Source organism: Nyctibius grandis, chromosome 1, assembly GCF_013368605.1.
Source record: "Nyctibius grandis isolate bNycGra1 chromosome 1, bNycGra1.pri, whole genome shotgun sequence".
Classification (NCBI taxonomy): Eukaryota; Metazoa; Chordata; class Aves; order Nyctibiiformes; family Nyctibiidae; genus Nyctibius; species Nyctibius grandis.
The window spans coordinates 23,817,862-23,844,408 of NC_090658.1; the positions used below are offsets into that span (position 1 = coordinate 23,817,862).

At 37.2% G+C, this 26,547-nt stretch overlaps 1 protein-coding gene across 1 annotated transcript in view; it reads left to right on the forward strand.

The window, feature by feature from the left end:
• USH2A (usherin) overlaps positions 1 to 26,547 on the forward strand; it is a 419,339-nt gene that overhangs the window by 323,571 nt on the left and 69,221 nt on the right. Inside the window, exons 48-56 of the mRNA XM_068406084.1 lie at positions 3,984 to 4,152; positions 7,137 to 7,358; positions 12,604 to 12,827; positions 15,230 to 15,440; positions 15,836 to 16,033; positions 16,623 to 16,777; positions 18,584 to 18,782; positions 25,187 to 25,294; positions 25,809 to 25,992. Of these exons, the coding sequence (XP_068262185.1) occupies positions 3,984 to 4,152; positions 7,137 to 7,358; positions 12,604 to 12,827; positions 15,230 to 15,440; positions 15,836 to 16,033; positions 16,623 to 16,777; positions 18,584 to 18,782; positions 25,187 to 25,294; positions 25,809 to 25,992 (1,670 nt within the window). The remainder of the gene's footprint in view (positions 1 to 3,983; positions 4,153 to 7,136; positions 7,359 to 12,603; positions 12,828 to 15,229; positions 15,441 to 15,835; positions 16,034 to 16,622; positions 16,778 to 18,583; positions 18,783 to 25,186; positions 25,295 to 25,808; positions 25,993 to 26,547) is intronic.

Below are 26,547 nucleotides of genomic sequence, written 5' to 3' on the forward strand. Positions count from 1 at the left end.
AGCCTCAAAAGCACGATTTACAGGAGTAAAAACTAGCACATCTCGACACTGGTGAAGGATATTCCATCAATATTTATGTAAAATTTACTATTAATGCTAGCAATATTGTGCAAATTCATTTCAAGTTCTTTCAGGCTTAAAGAACCTTTAAAAAGATAACACTTCACATATAGTGTGTGTTGTGACACACCTGAAAGACAGGAAATGAAACTCATTTTAGTAAGATAATATATAGGGATTTGTAACAGAATAACAATAATTTCTGCGCATGGATTTTAGATCCAAGGCTGTACCAATTAGCAAAAGAGAACAGCAGTTTGAGAAAATAAATGGCTGAGTAAGTATACTTAGCAAAAAGGGTGTCTATATAGATTCAGAGATAATTTAAGTAAAAAAGAATGAGTCTTGCTAATTTAAAATATTCCCTCTCACATGAGAACATGATGGGTCAATCATTACTCTGGTGTTTGCTCCACAGGCAGAAATTTTTAATGAACTCTTGTAGCTAATAGGAATTCCTTGGAGTGTTTTGTGAATTGCTATTTCACGAAGTGGCTCTGGCAGCAAGCGTTTGACAAGAAGGATAAACATGGCTGCCTAGCACATCTGTTTATTTGAGTGAATCACTCCTAGCTCAACTGGCATGTGTCCATAAGGCCAGATAATATCCTTCAGCAAAGTCTTCAGCAAGCAGAGGGATCAGGGATGACACAATTTTAATTAAAAGAGAGTTGCATAGATAAGTTTGGAGTATTTTTAAAAATTGTTAAAATGTTGTGTAATCCTGCCTGCCTGATTTGATCTCTAGTTGCTAGTGTCATGGCTGACTGGGCTGTTCTCAGGTATCATAATAAGTCTTCCTTTATGCCCAGCCCTTCCCAGTCCCTGTGCTCCTGGGTCACAGTCCCTCTGTGGGCTTGGATGGGAGGATAACTACAGGATTGATTTGTGAGTAACTCAGTCTAGCAATATTTTTAAGGGCTCCCATGATAGCTAAGAATGAAAATCTTGTTCCTTCTCCCCAGATAGGAACGATCTTCTGGTTAGCAAGCATATGTCAAGCATTCAACCTTCTGTACGAGGGTGAGATCTCTGACCTGCCTCAAATGTTGGTGTCACTGTATCTGATTGCTATGTGGCTTCTGCTTTCACATACAGAGTATCCAGTTGGGACTGTCACTTTTTGATCTAAGAGGATGAGATAATAATAACCTTTTGCCACTATAACTTTCAATCCATCTGCTTTTCTTCTTTGTCTATGACATAATTTCAGCATTACTTGAATGCATTTTATTTTATGGATTGATAATGCAGAATCCTTGGGCTGAATATCAATGCAAATAGAAACTATCTTTAGAGGACTGCCAAAAAAGTGTTGTTTAACAATTTACAGCTGACTGCAGAGGATGTTATGGAGCTACGTAATAATAGCACCAAGTATATCAATTGGTGATGCCAGATGAGAGTCTGAATGTGTTTCAGAGCTGACTGGCCGCCTCTTTGGAAGCTGTCTACAGGTTATTGAGAAACACTGAGGAATGTAAATCATTTGTAACAAAGTAGCTGCTGAAACTGTTGTAACATACCTGGATGTTCAGCTGGGGATTTTTTGAAGCAATTCAGAAGGAAAAGGAGAGACACCAGTAATAATACAATCTTACAAATAATGTTCCAACCAGAATGCTTTAGAGTTAGTACTAAAAGAGCCCTCCTAGCGCCTGTGTGAAGTACACAGAACAGGTGTTTCTGCTGAGGATTCACAAGAGAAGGGGCATTTTTTAATACTGGAAACATCGCATGGAAGGTAAAATGACTGCTCAAGCATTTGAGCCTGGATAATGCCAAAGATGTGCAAGTTTCTTTATCTGTAAAGATGGAAGGACTGTTCAGGTGAAATCTGGAAGGTGTGCATCACTGAAAAGAAGGAAACAGGACAGGAATTACAAATGAAATCCATGAAAAGAAGAAAAGAATTGAGCTGGACAGATCACAGAGGGAGGCACAGTCCCAAGTGGCACACAAACTGTGACCAAGAATATGTGAGGAACATGTATTTGGCCTCTTTTCGTGCAGACAGGTACAGCATTTACTGGCTCTGGTGTCTCAAACTCAGGATGCAGGAAAAAGGACAGGACAGAGGAGATTCTTTACAAATGTCAGGAATTGTTTCTAAGTGTGATATATTCTGAGGACAGTAGCATGATGGTACTTGATCTGGTATTTTTAAGAATGCCTTTAAATGACTTGGAAATATAGAGAAACCAGGTAATCTTCTAGGTGCTTTGGAGCCAATTGCAAATGAAGAAAAACTCATCCTGGAGTGCATGCCAGTCATAAAAAAAATATCCAAAGGATGGGAAGCAGAGAAGAAGTGTAAAGCATAGTTTTATTTGACAACTTAACTAATGATCTGGAAGAAAGAACAGTAGGTTAATTAAATTCATAGATTGGATTATATTACCAGTGACAAGGTGGACAGCAAAATAATATAATAGGACCTACAGAGACTCAAAATTCCTCAACAGAAAATGACAAAATTCAGCTACATTGGTAGTCTAAAACAGATGCTGAATGAGAAAGTGTGCTGCAAAAGCAGAAAACTGTGTGACAATTCAAATCATATGAGGTTATAAAACCTCAAAATACAATGAGAAAACAAGAACACCTTCTGTCCTACCTCATGTTAATTTTGGGTTATGTATTGCTTATGTATTGTAAATTGTAACTTCAGAACCTAACCTAATACTCCCAAGGCTGATTGAGTAAAGGCCATTCAAAACTGAACAAAACAAAGCATCATGAATTCACATAGAAGTCAGAAAGAATTTGTTTATGACTTAAGAAAAGTAATAATTTTTCTTGCATATATATATTTATGTTAACATTATAAATGTAATACAAATTAGGTGTCCTTAGCCTGGTAATATGCATTTTTTTTAAGTTTTTTGTTAGCTAGTAATTAAAGCACCTAGGTAAACAAAAGATCCTTCTAGGGGAACACTTTCTTTCTTTGCTGCTAAGATGACCTGATTTAGAATGTGGTTAAAGTAAGGGGCAGAAGTGCTCCATGTCAAAAGAAAACAAAGGAACAACTCTCCTCTAACATCTGTGCTGTACTGCCAACTGCATTTTCTGTCTAGGTGTAAAAGGCATCCTTCTGGCTAACACAAGTTGCACGGACTGTAGGTTCTGAGTTTACAATTTTTATGATGATTATACAGACTGTTCTATATGTTTTGCTGTGTATACAGTGTGCCACTCCATCAACACAGGAGTAAGTGTACAAATAATTATTTGATTGTTCAAGCATATAATTTTCTTGGCAGCACCTAGAAAGAAGTCGACAGTTAAAAGGCCTTTTCAAAATTAATTTCCATGTAAAGTGTATTTTGAAAAAAAATCCTTATATAAATGCTATAATCTTGAGATCACATTGTCTAGAGAATTGTGATCATAAATAAGTGATCATGTGCTCTAAGAAGAAAACTCTACATGTTTTTATGTGAAAGAAAACCCAAGAACTCATATTGGAAAATACTGGTTTTAGTTGTAAGGGTTTCAGATGACATCTTTCATCATAAATGAGTAAATAAATAAATAAATAAGAATTGGGGAGAAAAGAAAAGGCTAAGGTCATGGTGGATTATATCAACATATTGCAATCTACTCCACATTGAGAGACTCAAACCGCCTGCAAGGCATATGATGATGATTCATATTAATGGACTATTTTATTAAGGTGCAGTATGGTTGAAGGCCACAAAATAGCAGCATTCTGTCAGATACACAGTAGTTTATTGAAGTCTGATAATACTGGAGGGCACAGGATTTTAGCCAAGTTGCATTTTATTTGACTGCAGTCATATTAGTGTCCATACTAGGATGTCCTGTACATGTTTTCATATATGTTGTTTTGTCAGAGAACACATTATGTTCTGTTTAACAGATATGGCCTTACTGATTTTTTTTTTAACTACTTCTAGGTATGTTGTAATGGGATTCTGCACGACAATAAACCTGGCTTCCAGTGCTGTGAGGAAAAGTACATTCCATTTATTCTTAATTCACCAGGGGTTTGCTGTGGTGGTCAGATACATGCTGTGCAACCGAAACATCGGTGCTGTGGTGGTTATTACACTAGGGTATTAATAGGTAAGAGACAACTCCTTTCAAGTGCTTGAAAGAAACATAGCAACAAAGATGATATTTCTGTTAAACCAAGGAGAATGAAAACATAGCAATAAATGTGGGATTTATCACGATTTCTAGATGTCTTGGAGACTTGTGTTCAGTGGGATAAGCAAAGAAAATTGCACTGACTTTTTCTTCTAAACACAGTACACTGTTTATACAAGAAAGGCTTAATTGATGAAACCTGACGATTGGGTCATTTCCCAGAGAACTAATTTATGCCAAACTATACTTAATTGCTCTAAGTGCTGCATAATGGGGAGGGCAGTTCTGCTTAATAGGAACACCATCAGGCAATTTAGTGGTGCGGTTTAGTTCTCTGCTTGCCTTGACCCCATGTGATTTTTCCCTAGCCATTTATTTTGTGGAACAATTGTTAGCATTTGGGGTTGATATTATGGATTACATCACTGCTACTTGTTTCTGCATTGTCTACTCTTTGTTTCTACCCATGTTACGGATCAAACGACACATCCCATATGTATTATCTTTGATGGAAATTTGTCCTTTTCTTAAGGCTGATCGTACTCTTATTCTCAGAACTGTTTGGGAAGTTTGCCAAAACTGTGCTTCTGTGCTATTGTCCAGAGTTTGGTTTTCCAGTTTGTTGGTGGGTTTTTGACAGGGAGAGGGGAGGAAAAGGGGGAGGAGAGCCCTTTCAGGGCAGTGTTCAGAGCATATATCTCTTTGTAGGCAATTGTCAGGTCAGGAGCTAAAATGCTTCCATTACTCATGAGCTGGCACACATTCCCTGGGCTCAGAAATGCTTGAATTTTTGCCAACACATTCAGCACATCCCAAGTTCTGATCCTTTGAAAAGTAATTCATATATCACAATATTAGAATGCCTTCCATGATGTCATCAGAAAAATGCTATCACATGGAAGAACCAGAGAAGAGTATTTTTCTGGCCTCATTAATCTCAATGTACTGAAATGGAGAGATTATACTGTGACCTCTGTCCCCATCCAGTGGTCTATGTTAACTAGCTTAATGTTGTTTCCATCAAGAAAGAAAAGTACAGTGAAAGAAAATGTCTTATGTCTGAAAGTAGTTCGTGTTCAGTCATCAGTCCACAAGCATGAAACAGTGAATGTTTGAACATCATTTTAAACATATTTTTTTTCTAAGTATACTTGCTGCATTCTCTTTTTCCGTACTTTAAAGGGCAGCAACATGAACAATGTTGGTCACTTTTTTCTTTTTTATTTTTATAAATATGCTAATAACCTCAAGCTAAATGTTAATGTGGGTCATTCTTTGATAAGGATAACAATTAACTGGTAAGACTGCATGGTAGTTTTCAGAGAGAGAACATTTTCAAGCCTAGCTTGGAATGGATCCCATTTTGAGAGGTTAATGAGAAGGTTACTGATCCTTTGTGTCTTATGTCTAATAGTTCTTTAAAAAAAACAGTTTTATTTCCAATAGATGTAAGCTACATTCTGTGTTTTAATACTTTCTCTGTGTAGCAACTAAATTAGATTCTGAGGAATGCAGGAGAATATGATGAAATATCTAAGCAGATTATATCTATTATACTCTAAAAATTTGTTCTCATTTTTTTTTGTTTGTTATTGACTTTATTTGATAAAGTTATTTATACAGGAAACTCTCTAAGCATACATATTTCCCAGATGTTGTTTGGCCAGCTTGATAGCTCTAGATGTACTGAAGCACACTGGGCTGAAGGCATGAAGATTACAAATTAGAAAGGCAGGAATCTCAGTTTCTGAAACAGTAGTGCATGAAGTGCAAACATCCATCCCAGAACTAAGATGGGAGGACAGATTCTTAAAGCAGAGCGGAACAAATAATGCTACTACCACCCAGGCACCTCTTTGGCAAGGAATTTAGGGGAGAAGCAAAACAGTGTTCTCCCTCATCTGTTACAATCGCATCACATTTATTTCTGACAAAAGCTGCATTGGATTTAGGGCTCCCTGTCTGTAATTCCCAACCTTTCAGAAGAAAAGGACTTTGAATGAGAAAAAAATAATTTTAAAAATTAAAACACATTTCTTTTATTAACAATCAGTAATACAAATTTTATTTTAATCATCTCTATTACCCGTCTTCAATAGCAGAACAAAAAACCCTACTCCTTCCAAATGACATTTGGGCCACAGAAAATATCGCAACACAGAAAGACAATACAAAAATGTGACTTTTAGAACACTGGATCAGATCAAGTGCAGACACTAGTGAATGAAAGTTATTGCCATTTACTATAAGTTTTTTATCCTTTATAGCAGTAGCTACTCCTTTCATAGCACACAGTTTATCCCAGCCCAGCCACCGTTCCAGCGTCGGTGTCATTAGCAGTGTTCTCCTAAGGCCTTTTCCTGCAAAAGCTGATGCTTTTGCTTAAGTAGCAGCCAAGCCCACTGATTGTCATGGTGGTATTTAATTTTTAAAGTGAGTTTAATCCTTAAGTTCTTTGGAAGATGAAGTCCTGAGCAAGACTGTGAAAAACTCTTTAAGCAATGTGAATTTGTCCTTCAAAACAAGTTTGGAATTGTTTTGGAAGAGACAAGGAAATTTTTTGCTGAGAATAAGTAGGCTGACTGTTCTGTTAATCATAGCAAGAACAAACTCTCTTTACCTTCCTCTACTTAAAGGTTTTCAGCTGTATAATTATCATATTTACAGAAATTATTTGTGTTGCTCTTCTCAGTTTGTCTTTGTCATGCTTGCATTTTGATATCTTACAGAGTCTTGGCCCTGAATTCATGAATGCATTTTTCTTTAATTATTATTATAAATGATATAATACTTCTATAGCATTCTAAAGTACTGAGTGATTCCATGCTTTCACATGGAATGTTTTGTACATGAAGCTACTACTATGTGAACTCAAACTTGTTGCTATCAAATGAAAGACTCGCAAAGATTTAAAGAGCTATAAATGCATAAAATCTTTAATTGTATTCTTAAATTGACAGGAGAAGTATGTTGCCCTGACAAAGAGCAAAACAGAGTTTCAGTTGGAATTGGTGACTCTTGCTGCCAGGGAATGCCTTACTCCACATCAGGCAATCAAATCTGCTGTGGTGGATCCCTCCATGACGGTTTCAATCAGCAGTGCTGTGGTGGAGAAGTCATAAGCACAGACTTGGTCTGTTGTGGTGATGAAGAAGAAGGGACTGCACACAGACCTCTCTCAGGTAAGTGATAAGTTTTCAAGAAAAAAGGGTGTTCATCTTTCTAAATCTCTTGTAACAGTAACCATTCAGCAGTAACACACTCAGATTTAAGGTGTGTATGCCAATTTGTTAAAATGATGTTGCACGTTACTCGCTTGTTCTGATAGATTGCAAAATGGTGAGCTTTCAATAACCGTTACTTGCCTTTGTCCAAAACCTGCAAGGTCTGGAGACACTCCAGAAAATTCAAAAGGAGTGCATGATCTTTCATTATGCCAGTCAGGAAGTGGGACCACTTCCCTCTTAATGAGTAGAGCAGAGGTTAGGCTTGGGCACCTTGTGCTGCCACGCATCCCAGTAGAGGGATTTTCCATTTGCTCTGGTGATGTGGGGTTAGTCACCTAGAAATTGAAGATCTACAACGCTGACTGCTTGGTGATGTGTCCCTCACTTGTGCATCTACGTAAACCTGCTGCAGTTTAAAATTAACAAAACTTAATCCCTAGCACTAGTCACTTGTTCATCTGGTGTATTCCATTAACCTTTGCACACCATAGAAAATTACTCCATCGCTCAGAGGTACAATCTGAACCCTACTTCCTTGTAAAGCACTCTCTGACTAGCTGGTGACAGAGACTGGAGGTATTATTATAAACCCTATTCGAGTATTTTCATGTGTCTTTTCTTTCCACAGTTATTAGCCAAATTATATACCATCAGCCTTAGGCTTTCTCTGCCTGACAAAAAAACTTCAGAAACAATTGCAGTCTGAAAGGGGAGCCTGATTTCAAAATACAGGAATAATGAAGGTTTAGCACCCAGTTCTGCTTGGTGTACAAAGATGAGTGATGTGGCGCTTTCACCATATGCGTGCCAGTTTGAGCCTCTAGTTGTACGACTCAGGATCTTAATATATAACTAAGAATCCAGATCTGAAGGCTGAACTCCTCCTTTCCCAAAAAATGAGCTCTTTCTTCAGCTTATTTTTTATATTAACTGGATCCTTCAGCTGCTGTGGTATTAGAAGTACCCAGTTCTGTGTTGACTGTCAGGAAGGGCTAATCAGAAGAGCCACTGCAACCCTTTCCATGGTTTCTATATCATCCTTTCCTTCCAGTGGTGACTCATGAAGTGTATGCTGTGAACAGCAGTGCCTGCATGATTTTAGCTCCCCCTCACTGTGATTCCTAATTGTGCCTGATCTACAGCGTCTACACAGGGCTCACAATATCGGCTCTGAACAAGGCCCTCTTGCATAGCCGCGCATTGTGTGGCTGCCACAAGACGGGCTGGCTCATAAAACATCTCTTTATGTACTTTATTACTTAAACTCTTTTATTTGCCTGCAGGAGCCCTTTAACAAAATCACATTGAATTGACTTTCTCACACCAAATCAAATCTCCCTGGTCCCAGTTCAGTTGTCTTTGTCAATATGTATTTTATAAATGGAGTGAATTAACAGATGCTGTTGGAACAGAACTGCTGGGGTAGCATTTATGTTTTTACTGCTCTCTCTGGGCAGATGAGTTGTGTAGGAGTGTAATACAGGTATCTTGGGATGAAAGTTATGTTCTTCATTTCAGTATATATGTATTCTTAACAGTTTTTTTCCTTAAATATATATAATTTTAAAACCTTTATACCTCTCTTTTAAAAATGTGTTTAGCCTATAGCACTCTATCATTTACACCATTTTTCTTGAGAATGGGTCAGATGACATTTTTTTGGCTATTAAAAAAGAAAACAGTGGCTTTTTCATCATTCACAGGTTTTCTGTGAGGACTTTATGCTGTGAGCCAGCATATAGCTGAACAAAAATATAGGTTTGAAAGATGAATTAGTGCCATAGTTGAAAAGAGATCATATTATTTTGCATTAAGCATAGAATAGATTGTGGTTTCTTATCACATGGTATACATCATACTCAATAGGTTTTTGCTTAATTTCTTAGAGTAATTCAGCCTTGTTAAATACATCATGAAAATGCACAAGCCAGGCACAAAAATCTACCTGCTCCCTATCCCTATTATTATAATGATTCTAATGGAAAAAATGCTCTCACATGAAAACATAATTTACTTATCATTGGCAAATGGATAAGTAGAATTTTGCAAGAATATGGTAATTGGAAAGCTGATCTCATTGTCTAGAAGGGGAAGAGGTAACAGGGGCAGCTTTATGCAAAAGCTGAAATGCTTCTGAAGCTGTTTCACAGTTGGCAATGAATGCCATGGTTAAAAATACGACAATTTAAAGCTTTTTTTTGCGAGTTTTAGTTCCTTGAAAAAAAATCATACAAGAAAAACAAGATCGATAAAAGTGCAAACCTTGTGCACAGCCTTATTGTTACACGACTAGTCTGAAAGCAGAGTGTTTCTGCAGAATCTAGATCCAGGTTTGCACTGAATGTTGGTTTAGGGGCTTCAGTGGTAGGACTTTTTCATTTGCCGTTACCGTTGTATGCCACAGAGTCTGTCCTGCGAAAAGAGATATTTTTTCCATCTCTCATTACTCTTTTTTCCTTTTTTCTTTTTAATTTCTATTTTTGTAGGTTTTATTTTTCGCCCCTTGGTGGCCTTATTTAGTGGGGTGACCATAGAGACATCTACTGGCAAAGGCTGGCAGTGGTGCCATTGTGTACGCACACCCTGAGCCCCACTGCTGCAATGTCATTATCCAAAGTTGTCTATTCCTGGCTATAAAGGATAATGTCAGCTAAAACCACTCTTGGATTTTCTCTTTTAAAAAGAAAAAAAAAAACAAACTAGTAAAATGCCACTATACTGACATCCCAGACTCATGAAAGATGATGCTTTGTAGTGTTGTGGTTCCTGATCTGTAATAGTTGCTATACCCACACGTAAGCCAAGGATTTTTGGAGTAGTTTGCAGTGTACACTGGCTCTGTATTTTGTTGATCCTCTATTCTGGCTCCAAAGGCTAAGCCTTTTAATACTCATTTTTCCCTTTTGAAAGCATTGGTTTTGCAGATTTACTAAATTAGTAATTCATCACTCAGCTATGTTTGTAAATTTTTTCAGTTGCTGGGGATGAACATGAAATAATTGTTGACAGAAATCACTGTTAGCAGGAAGAGTCTTTTCCAGCCCATGGATTTTCTTTTTGCTGTAATGCATTACGTGCCTATGAAACAGAAACATATAAAGCATGACAGACACATTCCAGCTGATTTACAATCAAATAGTTTGTATTTTGGTATTTTGCTGAATTCAGCAAGGGTTTATAGGAATTTCTGGATCCTTAAGCAATTGAATAAAGCGATTTTTAGAAGGCAAATCAATCCATCAATATTACATGGTCCTATTTTGTTTTTCTTGGAGCATATTTACAATTGTACATTCGAGGTGTCAAGGTTCAGGAGTCAAGTGCTACATGTGATAAATTAAGCAAAGGTCAGAGGCTATGCAATGCAGTTTCAGAAGATTGTCTACCTCTGCCTTTGCAGCTCATTCATGCTGAAGTGATGCACTATGGGAATTACTACCAAACTCTGCTCTGCAACATCTGCTCTCCCTAAGTGAGTTAGTGCACGTCAGACATCTTTATGTCAGAATATTGCAGTGATGGATGCAGTCTTCAGAAAATGCTGCATAAAAATCTGGTGTGCCGTTCTGGCCATTAAGTGAAATTACTATTTAAATTAATGGCGCTGTCACAGTTTATCTGTGCAAAGAATGAACGCTGATTAGGGTATTAAGTAATTAGCAATTTATCACACTAGAACAAGGTTGATAATAATTAAAGAAGTAATGGTTTACCAAAGAAACTAGAAAGGGAGTCACTTCTTGTTATGTGAGTGAAATCTTGGCTGAAAAATTTAATTCAGTTAAACAAAGATGAGGTTCACAGTGAAAGAATACAGCCTTGTTTGTTTCAATAGAAAAACAGTTCATTATCAAAATTTTAGTTTGCCTGTCAAAAGTCCCTTGGGGCTGTCTGAGTTCCTTATTAGTATTGAATGAGTCATTTTCTGCATTAATTCTCTACTTAAAATTGGTAGAATCCTAGGACAATTTGGGAAAAGGGTGTGAACAGGAGGAAATATTTACCTCTTGGAGAGCTGGTGATCACAGTTTGATTGCTGTGAATGGAACCAGCCCTGAAAAAAAGGTAAAGTATGCAAGTAATGTCACCATTTTTACTCATTCCAGTGATTGGAATGAAATGCTCTGAATGCTTTAGCACATCATACCCTTAAAGAGTAATTTTCGTTATGTATGACTTCCTAAGAGAGATTTGCTGCAATAAATGACAGTGAGAAACGTGGCCACTTTTGCATGTGTTTTAAATGCCTGCATACTACAGAAACTATGTCAAATACAAACTACTTTGTAGATGTAACAGTATATCACAGCCCTGTTTTTTTGTGTGATATCTTTCTAGTTGAACTAGTAATAATATTTATTTCGTTGCCAATTATAAAGGTGTTTGTAGCATTTGGTTCAAAATAGAGTCAAAATTTACCCCTTTCTTTAAATGATGTGGGGTTCAACACTGGTATTTCACACTTGCAGAATAATTCATGTGAATATATGGAAAATTACACTGGTTATGAAGAGCTTTTAATTTTAAAATAAAATTATTAAAAATCAAAGAAAAACAATGGAATTAATTTTGACAGCTTAGCAATTCCACTATAGAAATGCAAATTATATTTAGATATTAACTTCTTAAAGAGTAATTCTCTGTATTAGATGACTGAGGCATCACTGTGGGTATTTGGCAAGTCACCCATTCAGTTCTATGTGCCTAGTATGAACCCCAACTTTAAAACATAAAATATAATGTGTAACATTCTGGAATGCTAAGGTGCACTACTGGAAGACCGCCCATGTGAGGGGGGATGAATGAGACTTCACTGGAAAGTACATGGAGAAGCTTTTTCAATTTCTGTGTTATACAGGAAATATCAACAGTCTGTCTTTCACCTTCTGTACTCAGTGTCTTGGTGTGGTATTTCATAGCAAAGGTTCTTACAAAAGTTCAGCAGTGGTGTGAGTTGATTGTAGGGGACCCCTGTTTATTCCCCTAATTTTTGATTGTTTTCAGTAGATCTGGAAGTCAGTACGCTTACTTCAGTCACCTCACGTTCAAATTGATCTCACTTTAGCTAAATCTGCGTAATTCCAGCTGCTGGTGGTTTTATGCCAAACTATATTGCATTCTGATCTTTCTCCTTTCATATCTATTTATTTATTTGCTTACATTTCATATTCAGATATATTTTTTTGTTTGTTCGTTTCAGGGATGTTCTGTTGTGGGCAGGAATATGTGAATAAGTCAGATACCATATGCTGCTCAGGTTCCAGTGGTGAGTCCCTAGCACATATTAGAAAGAATGACCAAGTGCCAGTAAAATGCTGTGAGACTGAACTTATTCCAAAGAGCGAAGAATGCTGTAATGGAGTTGGATATAATCCTTTGAAATATGTTTGCTCTGACAAGATTTCAGCTGGAATGATGATGAAGGTAATTGATAGAAAATCTCTTGGTAGCTCTGATTTGACGATGGAAAGAGAAATACACTGTTCATAACTATTTTTCTAAAATAGGAATATAAAAACTCTTGTGTGCATTATTCATTTTCACATTACATCCATATTAATACCGAATGAGTTCACCATGATTGATGTTATTGCAATGAATTCTAAAGGAATTAATAATGATTAGCTGCCTCTGTGAAGTGTTGCCCAGCACTTCAGATTAGTACAGTGGCTAAAAGCTGGCATACTAACAAGACTGACATGTATATCCAGTTTCCATTTTGTGACCACTGTTCCTGATGATGTTCCTTAAGTGGAAATTAAAATTGAAGTGGCCAGTTCTGAAGTATAAAAATGCTATTACATTTCAATTTGGGCAGGCAATATGGCATAGATTCCCCAACCTCCTAAAAAAAATAGAAATAAAAATAAAGCAATTGATATTTTCTTGATGGACTTAATCCTGATCCTGTAGAAAACCAGTAGCAATTTTGACATAAATTTCAGCAGTACTAGGGTAGGTCCCTGTATAACTTAGCAACAATGAGGGTATTATATTTTTGGTGCCTTTCACACCAAATGAATTATATAGTTTATTTTCGCTCTGTTTTAATGTAAGAGTAAACTAAGCACCATAAAGACTAATTCCATCTTTTTTAAGAGTTGCCAGTGACTATAGGTATCAGCGTGAGACGATTTGGCGAAACTTTCAAAGCTGCAAAGTCTTGCAACTCCGGTTGAGTTCAATAGAAATCTTCAATAATTAGCATCTTGGTGTTATACGTAAGCTGTAAAAATATTGTCAACTGTTATTACAATTTTTGTTTAAGAAAATGAACATTTCAAAGGATGGCAACCCTGTTTATATATATGTATATTCTTTTATATAGATTTATATTTATGTTTAGAGAGAGAGGGAGAAAGTGGATGAGAGAGAAAGAAAGAGGGCTGGATATTGCTAATTCTACAATATGGAAATCAGGTAGACACTGTGGAATTTATCACTAAAGTAAAAAGAAAAACAGACCCCATCCTACCACATACAGGCGTTCCTGTGTCCTTTTTGTTCATCTGCTAAGTTAATACAGAAATATTTCTTCCATCTTCTCCTTTTCATGTCAAGGTTTTCATGTCATTTCACTTTCAGACTGAATAATTTTCTCCTAGAGAAAATCCAAGTGTTGTGATGAGTCAGCTACAGCTCCTCAATGCATTGTATTAGTAGTTCATGCAAGGCAAAACATGTCTGAGAATAGGTTAATGAGTTGTGGTAGATAACATGCTAGATCCATGCCTCAGGTATAATGTATAAACAAAGGAAGCACTTTGTATTTCACTTACCCGCAGTAGAAAAGAGAGAGTAGTGCTAACTTTCTGATACGTATAGATATACTAACATTAAAAGGACTGATATTCTGAGACATATTCTGGAGCTACTTTATATGTGAATCCAATCCATCTATATCCTGCATCCTGTGTTGATATTTATCACAATGTAATTTTTGTGAAAGTGTCAAGTTTGGGAAATTATATTAGCTGAAGATGATAATCAGCTAACAAACAAATTTCAATAGGTGAATTAAGGAAGCATTAGATACAATCTGTCTGGTTTTCCTTCTAAAGTTTGTAGCCTAATGGGCAGAAATATTTTTAGCAAATATTGCAATACATTTCTTCCTGCGACAACCTATATTTTATGAGAATTATTGCTCTCTAGCTTATGGTTTGGCAAAAATATTATTTCATGAATTTTAATGGGAACTTGTGGATGTTCAGTGTATATTTCTGTTTCTGTGAATTGTTCTTTATGGGTTACATCTTATATCTGCGTCAACGTTTGAAGAGGTCCTCTTATTGCAGCAAAACTGCTGTTTAGGAGTGATGTGGCAGACAACACGTGATTTATATCATCCATGGGTAGAGTTCTCAGCCTTGAAAGCTGCCAAGGATTGCACAGAGCCCTCTTGTGTACTTGGCAAGCTGCATGAGGGGCTGGGAATTTGCTACTGATTTGCCATGGGATATTGGCCTTTGCAGGAGCAGAACGTTCAAATTCTTGGATAAAATCCTGTTCTCATTTGATTCTAGACTCTTCTGCTGTTAACAAACCCAACCATTTGGGCTTCCAGTGGTTAAAATTTGTGATGTTTTTATCCAAGGACCCTACAAAAAAAAAAACCTGTTTCTTTTAAAAAGGTTTATAAAAGCATTGATGATCAAAGACAGTGGACAGGCCAAACGCTAAAAGGGTCTTCCATGTGCTAGAAATATCAATGTATGCAATGTGGTTGCCTGATTTGAGTGTTGCATAAAGACAGAGAAACATAATGGAAGCATTTGTAAAGAAAGGACGATGAAATATATTAAAATTGAATGTGTATTCCTTAGGTAAAAGAAGAATGCAAGGCTAATGTCCTTTGCCCTTTATCTACGGAGGCAACAGCACATTGTGGAAAGTGTGACTTTGATCCTAGGGAGAATATCTGTGTGTGGATAAAAGGTTCACAGAGTGCTACGGAAAAGGAAATAAAAGAAGGTGTGTGTCCAGCTGAAGAGGAGACTGTCTACACAGGAAGTCCAAACCAGTATTCATTTACAGGTAAGGAAAAGTGGCATATCAAATTGGTGATTTGGTAGTGTATTTCATTCACCCTGGAGAAAAAGATGACCTGAATGCTATCAGGTATTCTAATTAAATGTGAAGCAATTGTAGTGAAGTAGCATTCTTTGAGAAGTAGTCTGTGAATCAGGACAGAATCTTCAGGGAAATGAAACGAGTAGCAAGAAGTTCAGTGAATACATAAGGTCTAAACCTGCTTTCACAAAAGTTGATAGAAGTATTGCTGTATCAGAAAATGACCCTGACTAAAGGAACAACTTCCATATCTATCTGACTTTAAACACAGAAGTAGTCCCATAGGCACAGAAAAAAAAAAAAAAAAATTTGTACTTTGATAAGACTGATATGATCTATATGTAACTTTCTTTTTCTAGATCTGAACCTCGAACCTTTTATCACATATGAGTACAGAGTGGCTGCTTGGAATAACTATGGAAAAGGCTTCAGTGAAATTAGCAGAGCTGTCACTAAGCAAGATGTGCCACAGGGTGTAAGTCCACCAAAATGGGTCAAAGTGGATAATCGGGAAGACATGATACGTCTAAACTGGGAGGAACCACTTCAACCAAATGGTATTGATATATGTTAAAAAAAGATTATGTTCTATCATTCAAGTGACAGTGTTCCGAAGTCACAAAACATTTCTTAATTAATCACTGGCACTGAAATATACGTACTTCTAAACTCTGCAAGAACAATTTGCTGTAGGTTGAGATCATTTTCACTGCAAATAAGAGTAGAGTCTAACTGCGCAGAAGACAATTTAGTATGTCTCTAAGAAGTGCCCAGAAGCCTCTTTTGAGAACAGTTGTAATAAGAAGTGGCAAATATGATCAGAAAATCACAATCATGTTACAAAATAATTGGGGATTCAGGGATGGGGGTGGTGATACTCATGTTTCAGGAAATCTTGCTTATGATTTTCAAACAGTGAGAAAACTTGGAAGAGCTCTCAATAAAAACTGAGATCTACTGAGACGCTGATGTAGAGGTTGAGGAAAGTAGCTTGTAATTGATGTTAGCCATTTAAGCAGGATGATTGTTACAGTGGTTACTTCAAGATTTCATTTAATATTTTCTGTGTGCAGAGTAGGTTATTATAGTATACCATCACACAGGATTTCTCAGCTAACAAAAGGGAAAACTTTCTTTCTGCAATAGGTCTTATTATTCACTATATCCTTCTCCGAAATGGAATCGAGCATTTTAGAGGAACAGAAATGAGCTTCACAGACACAAGTGGTGTCCAGCCATACCAAGAATACTCATACCAGCTGCGAGCCTGCACTGTTGCTGGTTGCACAGACAGCAGCAAGGTTAGTGAATTGGTCTTCGTGGAACTGGTGCCAGAATTTTGTCAGCCAGTGTGGTAACATAAAAATGCTTTTGGAAAGGTGTAATTTGAAGACATGCTGATTATTGAGTAAGTAAATGAAAAACATCAATAATCTTATTTGGATTCAACTACTGACAGGTGATTATTTGGAACCTAAGTTTGATACAAGCAAGCAGAAGAAGAAAGCATTATCTCAGTCTTGGCAAAGCTGAAATTGCACTGTAGGATTGTAATGTTTGTTAAAGAGAAAGCTGTACATGCTAGAATGGAGTAAGGAATATTAAAATGCACTTTCTCTAAGCCTTGAAATTAAATTTTTGCTCCTCACTAGGAGGTCTATAGCTTCTTCTTCCTTGGTATTTCTTAGTTTGCCTGCTTTAGCTCTAGTCTATCAATTTGTTCAGCAACCTTCTTATTCTGAGCCTCCTTCCACTATATTACCCTTCACTGACTTTCCATATCTGCACCTGCTTCAGGCTTTACACCCCCTTTGTGTACAACCTGCCTCTGCTTCAGTTTTAAGCAAACAGAACCTCTTCCCTCCCTTTGTCACTGCTTCATTTCCTTTTGTATCACTTTGAATCACAGATGCCTTTCACCAGCATTACTATTTAACCAGCTCTAGTTTCTGTTCTGCAAAGTACCTGCCTTATTCATCAGTTGGAAAAACTATTTCTTAAGTGACCTCTTTTTTACAACAATATCCTTGCCTCCATGAAAATTAATTTCTAGGACTGCAGGTGTAAGGTCTGTGGGGCAGAGGTGGGGAATAATGACTGTGGTTTGTAATTGTAATATCTATGGGTTTTAAAAGTTGATTTTGTTTTTTCAGGTGTTTAAATGTTTTTCTTATTGGTGCAAATCTCAGCCAAAAGTATAAGAAAAGAAACACTGAAGCAGAGGGATGGAGATAGGCCCATGGTCCTCTACCTGCACACAGAGCTGCGGTCTGGAAGCTATATAGGCACAGTTGCTGCAACCATCAGCCCTGAACTAATAAATCCTGCTTATTTCACTGGCCTGTAATTAAGGATTTTACTGTTGCAAACACTGAAGTCTGCAAGTAGGGACTGATTCCACCAAATGCACTAAGACAATATATTATGGGGGGTACATTTTATATTTACAGCATAATATAAATACTTTATGGTGGTAATAACAGAAAAGGAAAAGTGATTCTCAAAGAGAAAAAGGTCTGACTCACTTATTAATCAAGTGTAATTTGGAAATGCCTCTGTAGGAGATGGTAGAGATGGTCAATAAAAAATTAGCTTTTTCCTTTTACTTCTTTTTTTGTAGAAAGAGTTTAACAAGTGCCAAGTTATTCTGTCTTTCAAAATCTTTGGTTTCCTTACAAAAATATGGAGTTGCAAATAACTACAATAGAGTTCAGATTGCATGGGATATATGGAGGCTTAGCCCCATGTTTACTGGTGCTTAAAATATATGAAATCAGGCAGTTAAAATGCAGAGACACTGACAAACCATATGGAAGAGAGTTATCAAGAGTTTTCAAGCAATACGGTTTTTGTTGTTTCACCCTGTGCTATACACTGCAGCTAAAATGTGGTGAACCTGTTGTGATAAATTGTAGACATAGACTTATGTAATGTATTCAAGGTCAGATTTCATTGTGAAAAAGGAGGAAAAAAGTAACTAGTTCTCCAGGCCCTTGGTAATGATATGCCAACCCGAACAACATTTTAAAACAAAAGTGACATTCTCATTGATCATGGTATCTAGTGTACTATTACATTAAATTGCTGTTTAATTCATATGTCTTCAGGTAGTTGCAGTCACTGTCCAAGGAGTCCCAGAGAGGGTTCAGCCACCAGACGTCAGTGCTTTGAACTCAACAGCATTACATTTAAGCTGGATTGCACCCAAGAAACCAAATGGTATCATCAGAGAGTACCAGATCAGTCAAGTAGGGAAAGGACTTATATACTCTGAGGCTGCAAGCAGAATGCAGCACACAGTATCAGGTAAGGAGGCAGAGCTCTCTGACAGGCTAATGTCCTGTTCTCAAGATATAACATAGTATTAACCTATTAAAAATGCTACTTGTCAGTAACTTTTAAATCCCTGCTACTGTGCACAGTTTAGAATGCTTTGTCATGACTTTATATATCGTAAATACATTTTTTTCAATCTCTTTCATTTCTGGCTGCTGTTTGTTAAAATATTAATAGATTTAATTGCAAAATTTTAACGTAAATCTATCCAGCTCAGTTCAAGATGCATGCTTCTGGTGTGCTCAAGTCCTCAGATATTCTGTGTAGGCTTGCCATCCCTTCACATAGATTCAGCTCTCTCTTTTACTGTCATTGATGTGCAACTGAAGTCCCTAGTGCTGCTGCTGTTACTGTGTAGCAGTGTAGGAGCAAGAAGGATCCAGAACTTTATGCCTTCGATAATAAAAACAAAAGGAAGACAGAAATGGAAATATCCTGGATTCTTTTTATAATCTTATGTATTGCTTATAGCCATTTTCTATATACTTGGTGAAATTTCACTAATGTGTGTGTATCTGAAAGAAGCTTTAGTCAAGGGATTTTGGGGGAAGGTTTGACTCAGACCTCAAATGTATTATTTTCACATATTCAATTTTTAGTTATACTTGAAAGCTACACTGAAGCAAAATTATTCTTAGAAATGTTTCTCCTGAACACAAAATGGGAACATAAGCATTCTGGGATATCTTTTTTCACTCTTTGACCTCAGGTTGCTCATAAATTCTTGTATCTATGATTTTTAGGAATTCATAAATACACTATTTTTTCCACCCGAGTAGGAAACTTAGTTTCATATGTTATACACACCATATGATAGCCACCCAAGGAGTAGAAGTTGACTTAGGACACGTAAAACTTATACAGCATATATGGCACTCTCAACCACCCGTCAAAGCATGAGTCCTGAGTCAGAGCAGATCCCTTAGTGCTTTAAAAGAACTCGTCCTTGCTGTAGTAACTCACAAAGGAGTAAAGGATTGCTGTTCCTCTTTGACAATATCATGCTCAAGTGTGAAATTCATCAACTGTATATTATGCCTGTCTCCATGTTCAGTGCTTCTGCACATGAGATATTAACTAGGGTATGCCAGCTGGTGGTACGTGTTTTAGAATTGCTGTTGTAAGTTTATACTGCAAAGAACACCTACCAACAAGGAATGATTTATCAAACCCATTGAAAAATACTTCTCGTGCTCCCACTTCCTTCCCAAAAGGCAGTTATACCTCTAGAGTAACTGAGATTTTAATGCAAACAATACTGTTTTTCTTACCAGTTGGAAGAGAGAGGAAATGAAATTACTTGCTGAGAAACAATGATATTTTTTCCTTCTTTACGCCTGCTCTGTTGAACAACGATCCAATGCTGCCATGTTAGGCTAGAAGTGAAATAAGTGATCTTTCCTCCTAACGGTCATAATCAAATCTTGTGCTGTTTTATGCAGGAGCTTCCTTGGGTAATAATGTGGAATTCATGGCAGTGATTTAGCAATGTGGATCATTATTGCTCTCTAAACTAAAAGAATAAGATAAAACAATCAAATTCATTTAATACATAATCTCAAATGTTTGATCTGTTGTCTTGTTCCCTGTGGATGTATGTTTTGATTTTCCCATCTTCCTTTTTTCTTTTTTTTTTCCCCAAAACCATCTGCTTTTCCCTGAGCAACAGTTGAACATTAATGAAGCTGTAGCATTAGTATTTCTTGAGACTTTGAATCTAGACTCTTGCAAATAACAGACAAGAAGGCTAGCACCTTGCCACTGCACCATTGTCTTGCTGCTTATTTTTAATTACATCAAAGCTTTGGAAACATGATCCCACAAATGCTTTGTGGGAATAGCGGTGAATGTGCTCATCATGTGAAATCCATAAATTGCTTATAATCCTCTCAAGATGTTAAAAAAAGCATTAAGTAATTGAAGACAGGAAGTCCTCAGTTAATTATTTAGAGGTGTTATCAATGCTTTAAGCAAACTGAAGCATTTTCTGCTATCTCACTGAGTTGAATGCCACTGGGACCTAGGGGCAGCAGCCATCATCTTCTCATATTCTCTAATGCAAACAGCACATGGCAGCTTGTCAATAAAAGACCTTTTTATATCATTTATTACTGAACACTTCCACTACCCTGTACAGAACAATTTGGATGACAGTTATGGCATTGTTTCACTTTGTGTTACTACTACTTTACAAATGGGTCTGCTAATGCTTTGCAGTGGGGGCCAGGCAGAGGGTAAGACTGAAGAAAATAATTAGGGGTATTGTAAGAGAAAGCTAAGAGTGCCCTCTTCAGCAGCAGCAGGTGGGTTTATAGTAAAGATTCTTTTCAACTCCCCCTCTTTAATACACTAAAGATAATAACCTGAGTAAGAGGCTTTATGGAGAATTTGTGGGACCAATCATCTTTAGGTAAAAGCCAAGCAAGATCATTGATGTTTATTTTAGTAAAATAAACAATATTGAGAAATATTTTGTGACTAAATGGTTTGAAATTCTTTCATCTGAACATATTCTCCATTTCAGGGTAGTAAAAACTGAAGAGATACAGAAACGTTGTCACTGGTCAACTCTGTCTCCATGCAGCACTGAATCATTAGTAATATTTATCTGAAGGAAACTCTTAGGGGTGGAGGGGTTTTGTGAGGCTGTGGTCAGCAATCTAAAGCCTCCCAAGTAAAATTCCCATGGCGGGGCCCAGGAGCATTATCCTGGGAGCTAATTACTGACCTTGCTGGAGCCATATCCACAAATGGAGACAAACAGTATCAGAAGGAATTGATTTGGCTAATAGAACAATGCATTTTAAAAAAAAAATAAAACAGTTTCACAGCCTTTTGGCGAATGACAAATGCTGCAATAACAAAATAGACTGCTAAGTTAAAAAAAAAAAAAAGAATTAAAAAAACCCCACAATAATAGACCAGAAAAGAAAAGAAGTATCCTCTAGTGAATAATCACATAGAGAAATAGGAAAAGCAAAATGCTGTTTGTTTCAAGATTATCTTACTTGTTATTTTTATTATTAATCACATACATAGACTTGCAGAGCTTTCCAAAGCATGCATAAGACAAAGCATTTAATGCAAAGCTTTAATAATCTAGATAAAAATCTGCTGTGACTGCTCCATGTATGACTAGAAGTCTCAGGTATCAGAATTTCACCAATAAATTTAGTGAAGCCATGTGCTCTTTTTTTAATGCTCATTTTTCTCTTTAAAACGTAGTTGTAAATGAGTATTGCTTTATTATGCATGTTTCCTTTAAAACTGAACATGACTCCCTTTAGGGGAATTCAAGTAATTTGTTGCCACAGTAATCTTTTCAATCCTGAAATGTTAAATACTTGGCTTTCCTCCATGCCTTTGCTTCTCTCTAGTCTGCAACTGTCATTTTCTCCCTTCTTACTTTTATACACAGTGTTCAGATGATTTTTCTTCTCTTCCAGTTCATGATTAGGTTACGGCCAGGGCTGTCCCTCTGAGTCAACTCTTTATTTTCTCTCCTTTACGTCTTGTTCAATTTGTAAGCAGCCTGAATGTCTTCCATTCAGTATTTTACCTTTCTACGTAATTGTTGCTTACTCTTTCTCTCTATTTGGTTTGTAATACATTTAAATTAAAATATCTTTGTACTGGCTATAACCAAGGATTTGTTTATAAACCAAGATCTTGCCCAGACTTTTTTTCTTGTCACAGAATTACATTGTTCTTGAAGTAATTACAATTAGGCACATGAGCTACGTCAAAAGTACGTTATTAAGGTCACAAAGCCACGCACTTAAAACTTGACCTGTATAATACGTATGAATTGACCTGTATAATCCTTATTCAGCCTCTTTCACACAAGCAGTCTGCATTACACGGCAGTGTAGTTGTTTGTATGTAGGGTTACTGCCTCATTCAGCCCACAAGCTGTGCCTCTTCCAGGGAGGAATAAAATAAATAATAAAAAAAGGCTCCTGTATGTAGGACTGCTGCCTCAGGTTTTGCTGTGTTTGGTACATTTATTCCTCCTGGGAATGTCGGTGTAGATGGGTCTAATTCTGCATCTGCCCAGAGCTAAATTTCCTTTCTGCCCAGCCGTGGGCCCTGCCTGGTCGGGCCCACACACGGGCCCATGTCCTGGCCCAGCCCAATCCCCTGGGAAGTGCCCGGGCTGGGGCTGCCCCTGGCCTGCCCTGCTCCCCAGCTGGGGCGGTGGGACAGGCCCTGGCAGGTCTCATGAATCCTGTGGGATGCCAGATTAGAAACCTACAGCAAGTGAAGTGTGGGATGGCACGGAGGAGAGACCGACTCTGGATCGAGGCAGTTGGCTTCTGTTGTCCAGGGCGTTCATATCTGTTCAGGTTGCAGTACTGAGGAAGGCACATCTAAAGCTTTCACAGCTTGTCACAACTATGTCTTCATTTTCCGAACACCCTGCCTGAGACCTGGGGCCTGAATTTCCTGAGCTCTTGGAGCTGCAGCTGAAGGCAGCAGTTGTGCCCAGATATATAAAGTTTCGTGTAACACCAGGTACTCTGACAGCCAGGTCCCAGGCATCCCAAATACCTCCTGGCAGGTCCAGGGAGGTTTTTGTTTCTCTCAGTCTCTTTGAGTCAGCATCCTGTTTCTGAGAGAGATAAGTCTTTCTTTTTTTGTTATTTTTCTGGTACTGTATTAAGCCATTTGCAATGCTCAACTGGTTGATGTAAGTAAGGCAACAGTAGGCTCTAGGGGTGAACACTACCAAAAAAGTCTTGAATTACATACAATTAGGCAGGCCATGTTGGAGGGAATTTTAAACAGGACTGTGCCACAGACCCTCTATACAAAGGGGGTCAATTCATATCATACAGTGTCCTAACACTGGGATTTCCTAGTTTATGAGTGTTCAGTTTTGCAGTCTTAATATTTTCACAGAGTTTTTGTGTATAATTTGCTTCTTGTTGTACTGTTTGTCACCTTTGCATTCAGGAACAGAAACATCTTTTTAATGTATTATGAGGTGTTAACGAGAGGGTCCTTGAAAACATGTGAGAGAGAGGTTTTCAGTGTCTGTGCCCGGTAATAGAATTTTTAAGATCAGTTTTGAGAAATGCTCAAAAGAGTAGTTTAGCAAAAACCCTGTGACATGGGTTGGAGTATGCTCTGTGAGGCAGTCTGATCAGCAGTTGAAGATGAGCTCTGAGGTGTTCAAGATTGACTCACAGAGGTCTGCATCTTTAACAATTTAACTGTAAGAAGCCTTTAATGGGTGTGCAGAAATGGCTAGTTTAAAACCTTAGTATCTTAGCCAAATTTGGGGTACAATTTTATGAGGAGTCCTAAAGTCAAATTCTTAAGCTGCAGGCAACTTGGTGTCAAATCTGAAGTCATTGACACACAGCACAAGGATGTTTGAAAATTTCCATTGAAGGGTCAAAGCAATATATTTTCTTTTAGTCTCGTTCAAGGATGTACGGCATAGAAGGTTGGCACTGAAAAAAGAGGTTTTAAAAAATTGCAAGTAGCTGAAATTAATATCTGGCAATGGGGAGGGCTTGGTTGTCAGTCCTGCTTCTAACTACTTTCTAGTATTTATAGTAAAATCTTGTAACAAATAGGAAAAAAGAGGGGGGAAAAATGAACAAATAGAAGTTGGAAAGGGGGCAGGAACAGAGTATCTTTGGACTTGTTTGCAGTACAGTAGAAGATTTCATGTTGAAGTAAGAGAGCATTTTATTATCTTTTCTTATTGTTGCAAATACAGTTGTAATGAATTTTCAGAACATTACAGGCTCTTCAGCTTTTGAAGTCCAAAACTCTAAGCAATTACCCTTTCAGGTGTTTATCTGTTGGAAACCTTTGAACTTCTATGGCCATTACCAGTGATGGAGATCATGTCTGTGACAAGAATGTTTAGGTGCTTTCCAGTTAATTTTTAACCATTTTGTACAGGCAGAAGCATAGGTTAAAGAAAAACAACAAAACAAAACAAAAAGCTCACCAACCCCCACACACACCTTAGAGACTGGGTAAATTTTCAGATGGTAATCTGGGATGAGATCTGGACCGTTGTTACTATGCTGCAAGTTCCATCTACATTAATTGATTGGAAACTAATTCAGACATGTCTATATGAGGGGCGTTCACAGATCCATTGCAGCGTAGATACACATTCAATCTGAATTGTTTTGTCAGATCTTTTAAACTAGTAGAGGATATATATATCTAAATTAGCAAGAATTCACCATTTCAGTGTTATTTAGATGTAAAATAAGAATGGTTCATATTTTATGTTTGCCAAACATACTAAAAGTTAACTTTTAGTCCGGTAACTTTCAATGTAGTGATACAATTCTTGGGATGCCTGATGTCAACATCTCAGTCTAACCTTTCTTTGCTCTTTCTAGGTCTGCAGCCATACACTAATTACAGCTTCATGCTTACTGCATGCACATCTGCTGGGTGTGCTTCTAGCCAGCCACTTTCAGGTCAAACTTTACAAGCTGCTCCTCATGGTAAGGGACAAAGACATTCTTAAAGAACTGCAAGGAGGTGGTCATATGGGCTTGTATTTTCTGATGGTTTAACAAGGTGCAAAACTCCACTATCATCCATCAAGCTATCATATATAAATTTACACAAAAGAATCCGTCTCTCTTGTAGTATTTGTATCTCAACACACTCTTTATACTGACTGCCTGGCACTGCATTTCTGTTTTCTTTTTGTGACAATTTCCCCAAGTTCATCTTTAAGTTAGCAAGGTTAGAATTAGCAGATGCGGTTTTTTTTAAAGTACAAATAAATATGCAGAGACAACTGGGAATATAAAGGCTGTACCTTGTCTAGTTGGTTGCATTTGATGTAGGTTAAATTCAGAAAGTCTGTTAAATTCTGTCATTCTCTCTGGCAATGTTTCATGCTTTCATTACATTGCTGAAAGCAACAGCACAAACTGTGGGAAAGGAAAAAAAAAAACACCTTTATGTTTCTGTCGCAAAATTAAAGTAGTGTCATTGTGATGTTAATAGGGGTATGGCCGAAACCTCATCATATCATAGTCAGCTCAACAGAAGTGGAAATCTACTGGAGTGAACCAAAGAAACCCAATGGACTTATTACTCAGTACCTATTATTTCGTGATGGAGAACAGATTTTCCTGGGTGACAGTAGAGACCTGAATTTCACAGATGTTAACCTGCAGCCTAACAGTAGGTAAGGCATGTTAAAGAGGTCTGGTAATATGTAAAAGGTGTTCAAAATATATGTAAATTTGTTTGTGAAATGTAAAAAATATAAGTTACTCTTTTAACAAAAGAAAAATCATTTACAATATTACTCAATTACTGAAAAATTGGCAAAGCATGTTTAGGAGGCTTCCAAATGTTGGAAAGCCTTAAAGGATTTTTCTTTTTTTACTTTTCTGAGAATAGGTAATTCTGGTTCAAAGAGGGGGAGGCTTTTTTTTTCCTTGGGTGGTTGTTGGTGGCTCATTGGTTGTTTTTTTCCCTCATGGAATATACTTAGAAAAATTGAAGTCTTTATGTAGCAGGCAGCACTGCACATGGTTTATAATATTTCTGTGCATATTGGACATACTGGCTCAAAAGTGGCAGCTGCTGATACTTTTATAGAAGCCATTCTGAAATTGGTTTTGACACTTTTTGGGTCAATACTTCTCTCTCTTATGTAAGCTAATGTGAAATTTAGTATTAAAATTATTATTATGATAAGTAGAGAGTTACTTTTCTCACATTAAGAAAACTTAAA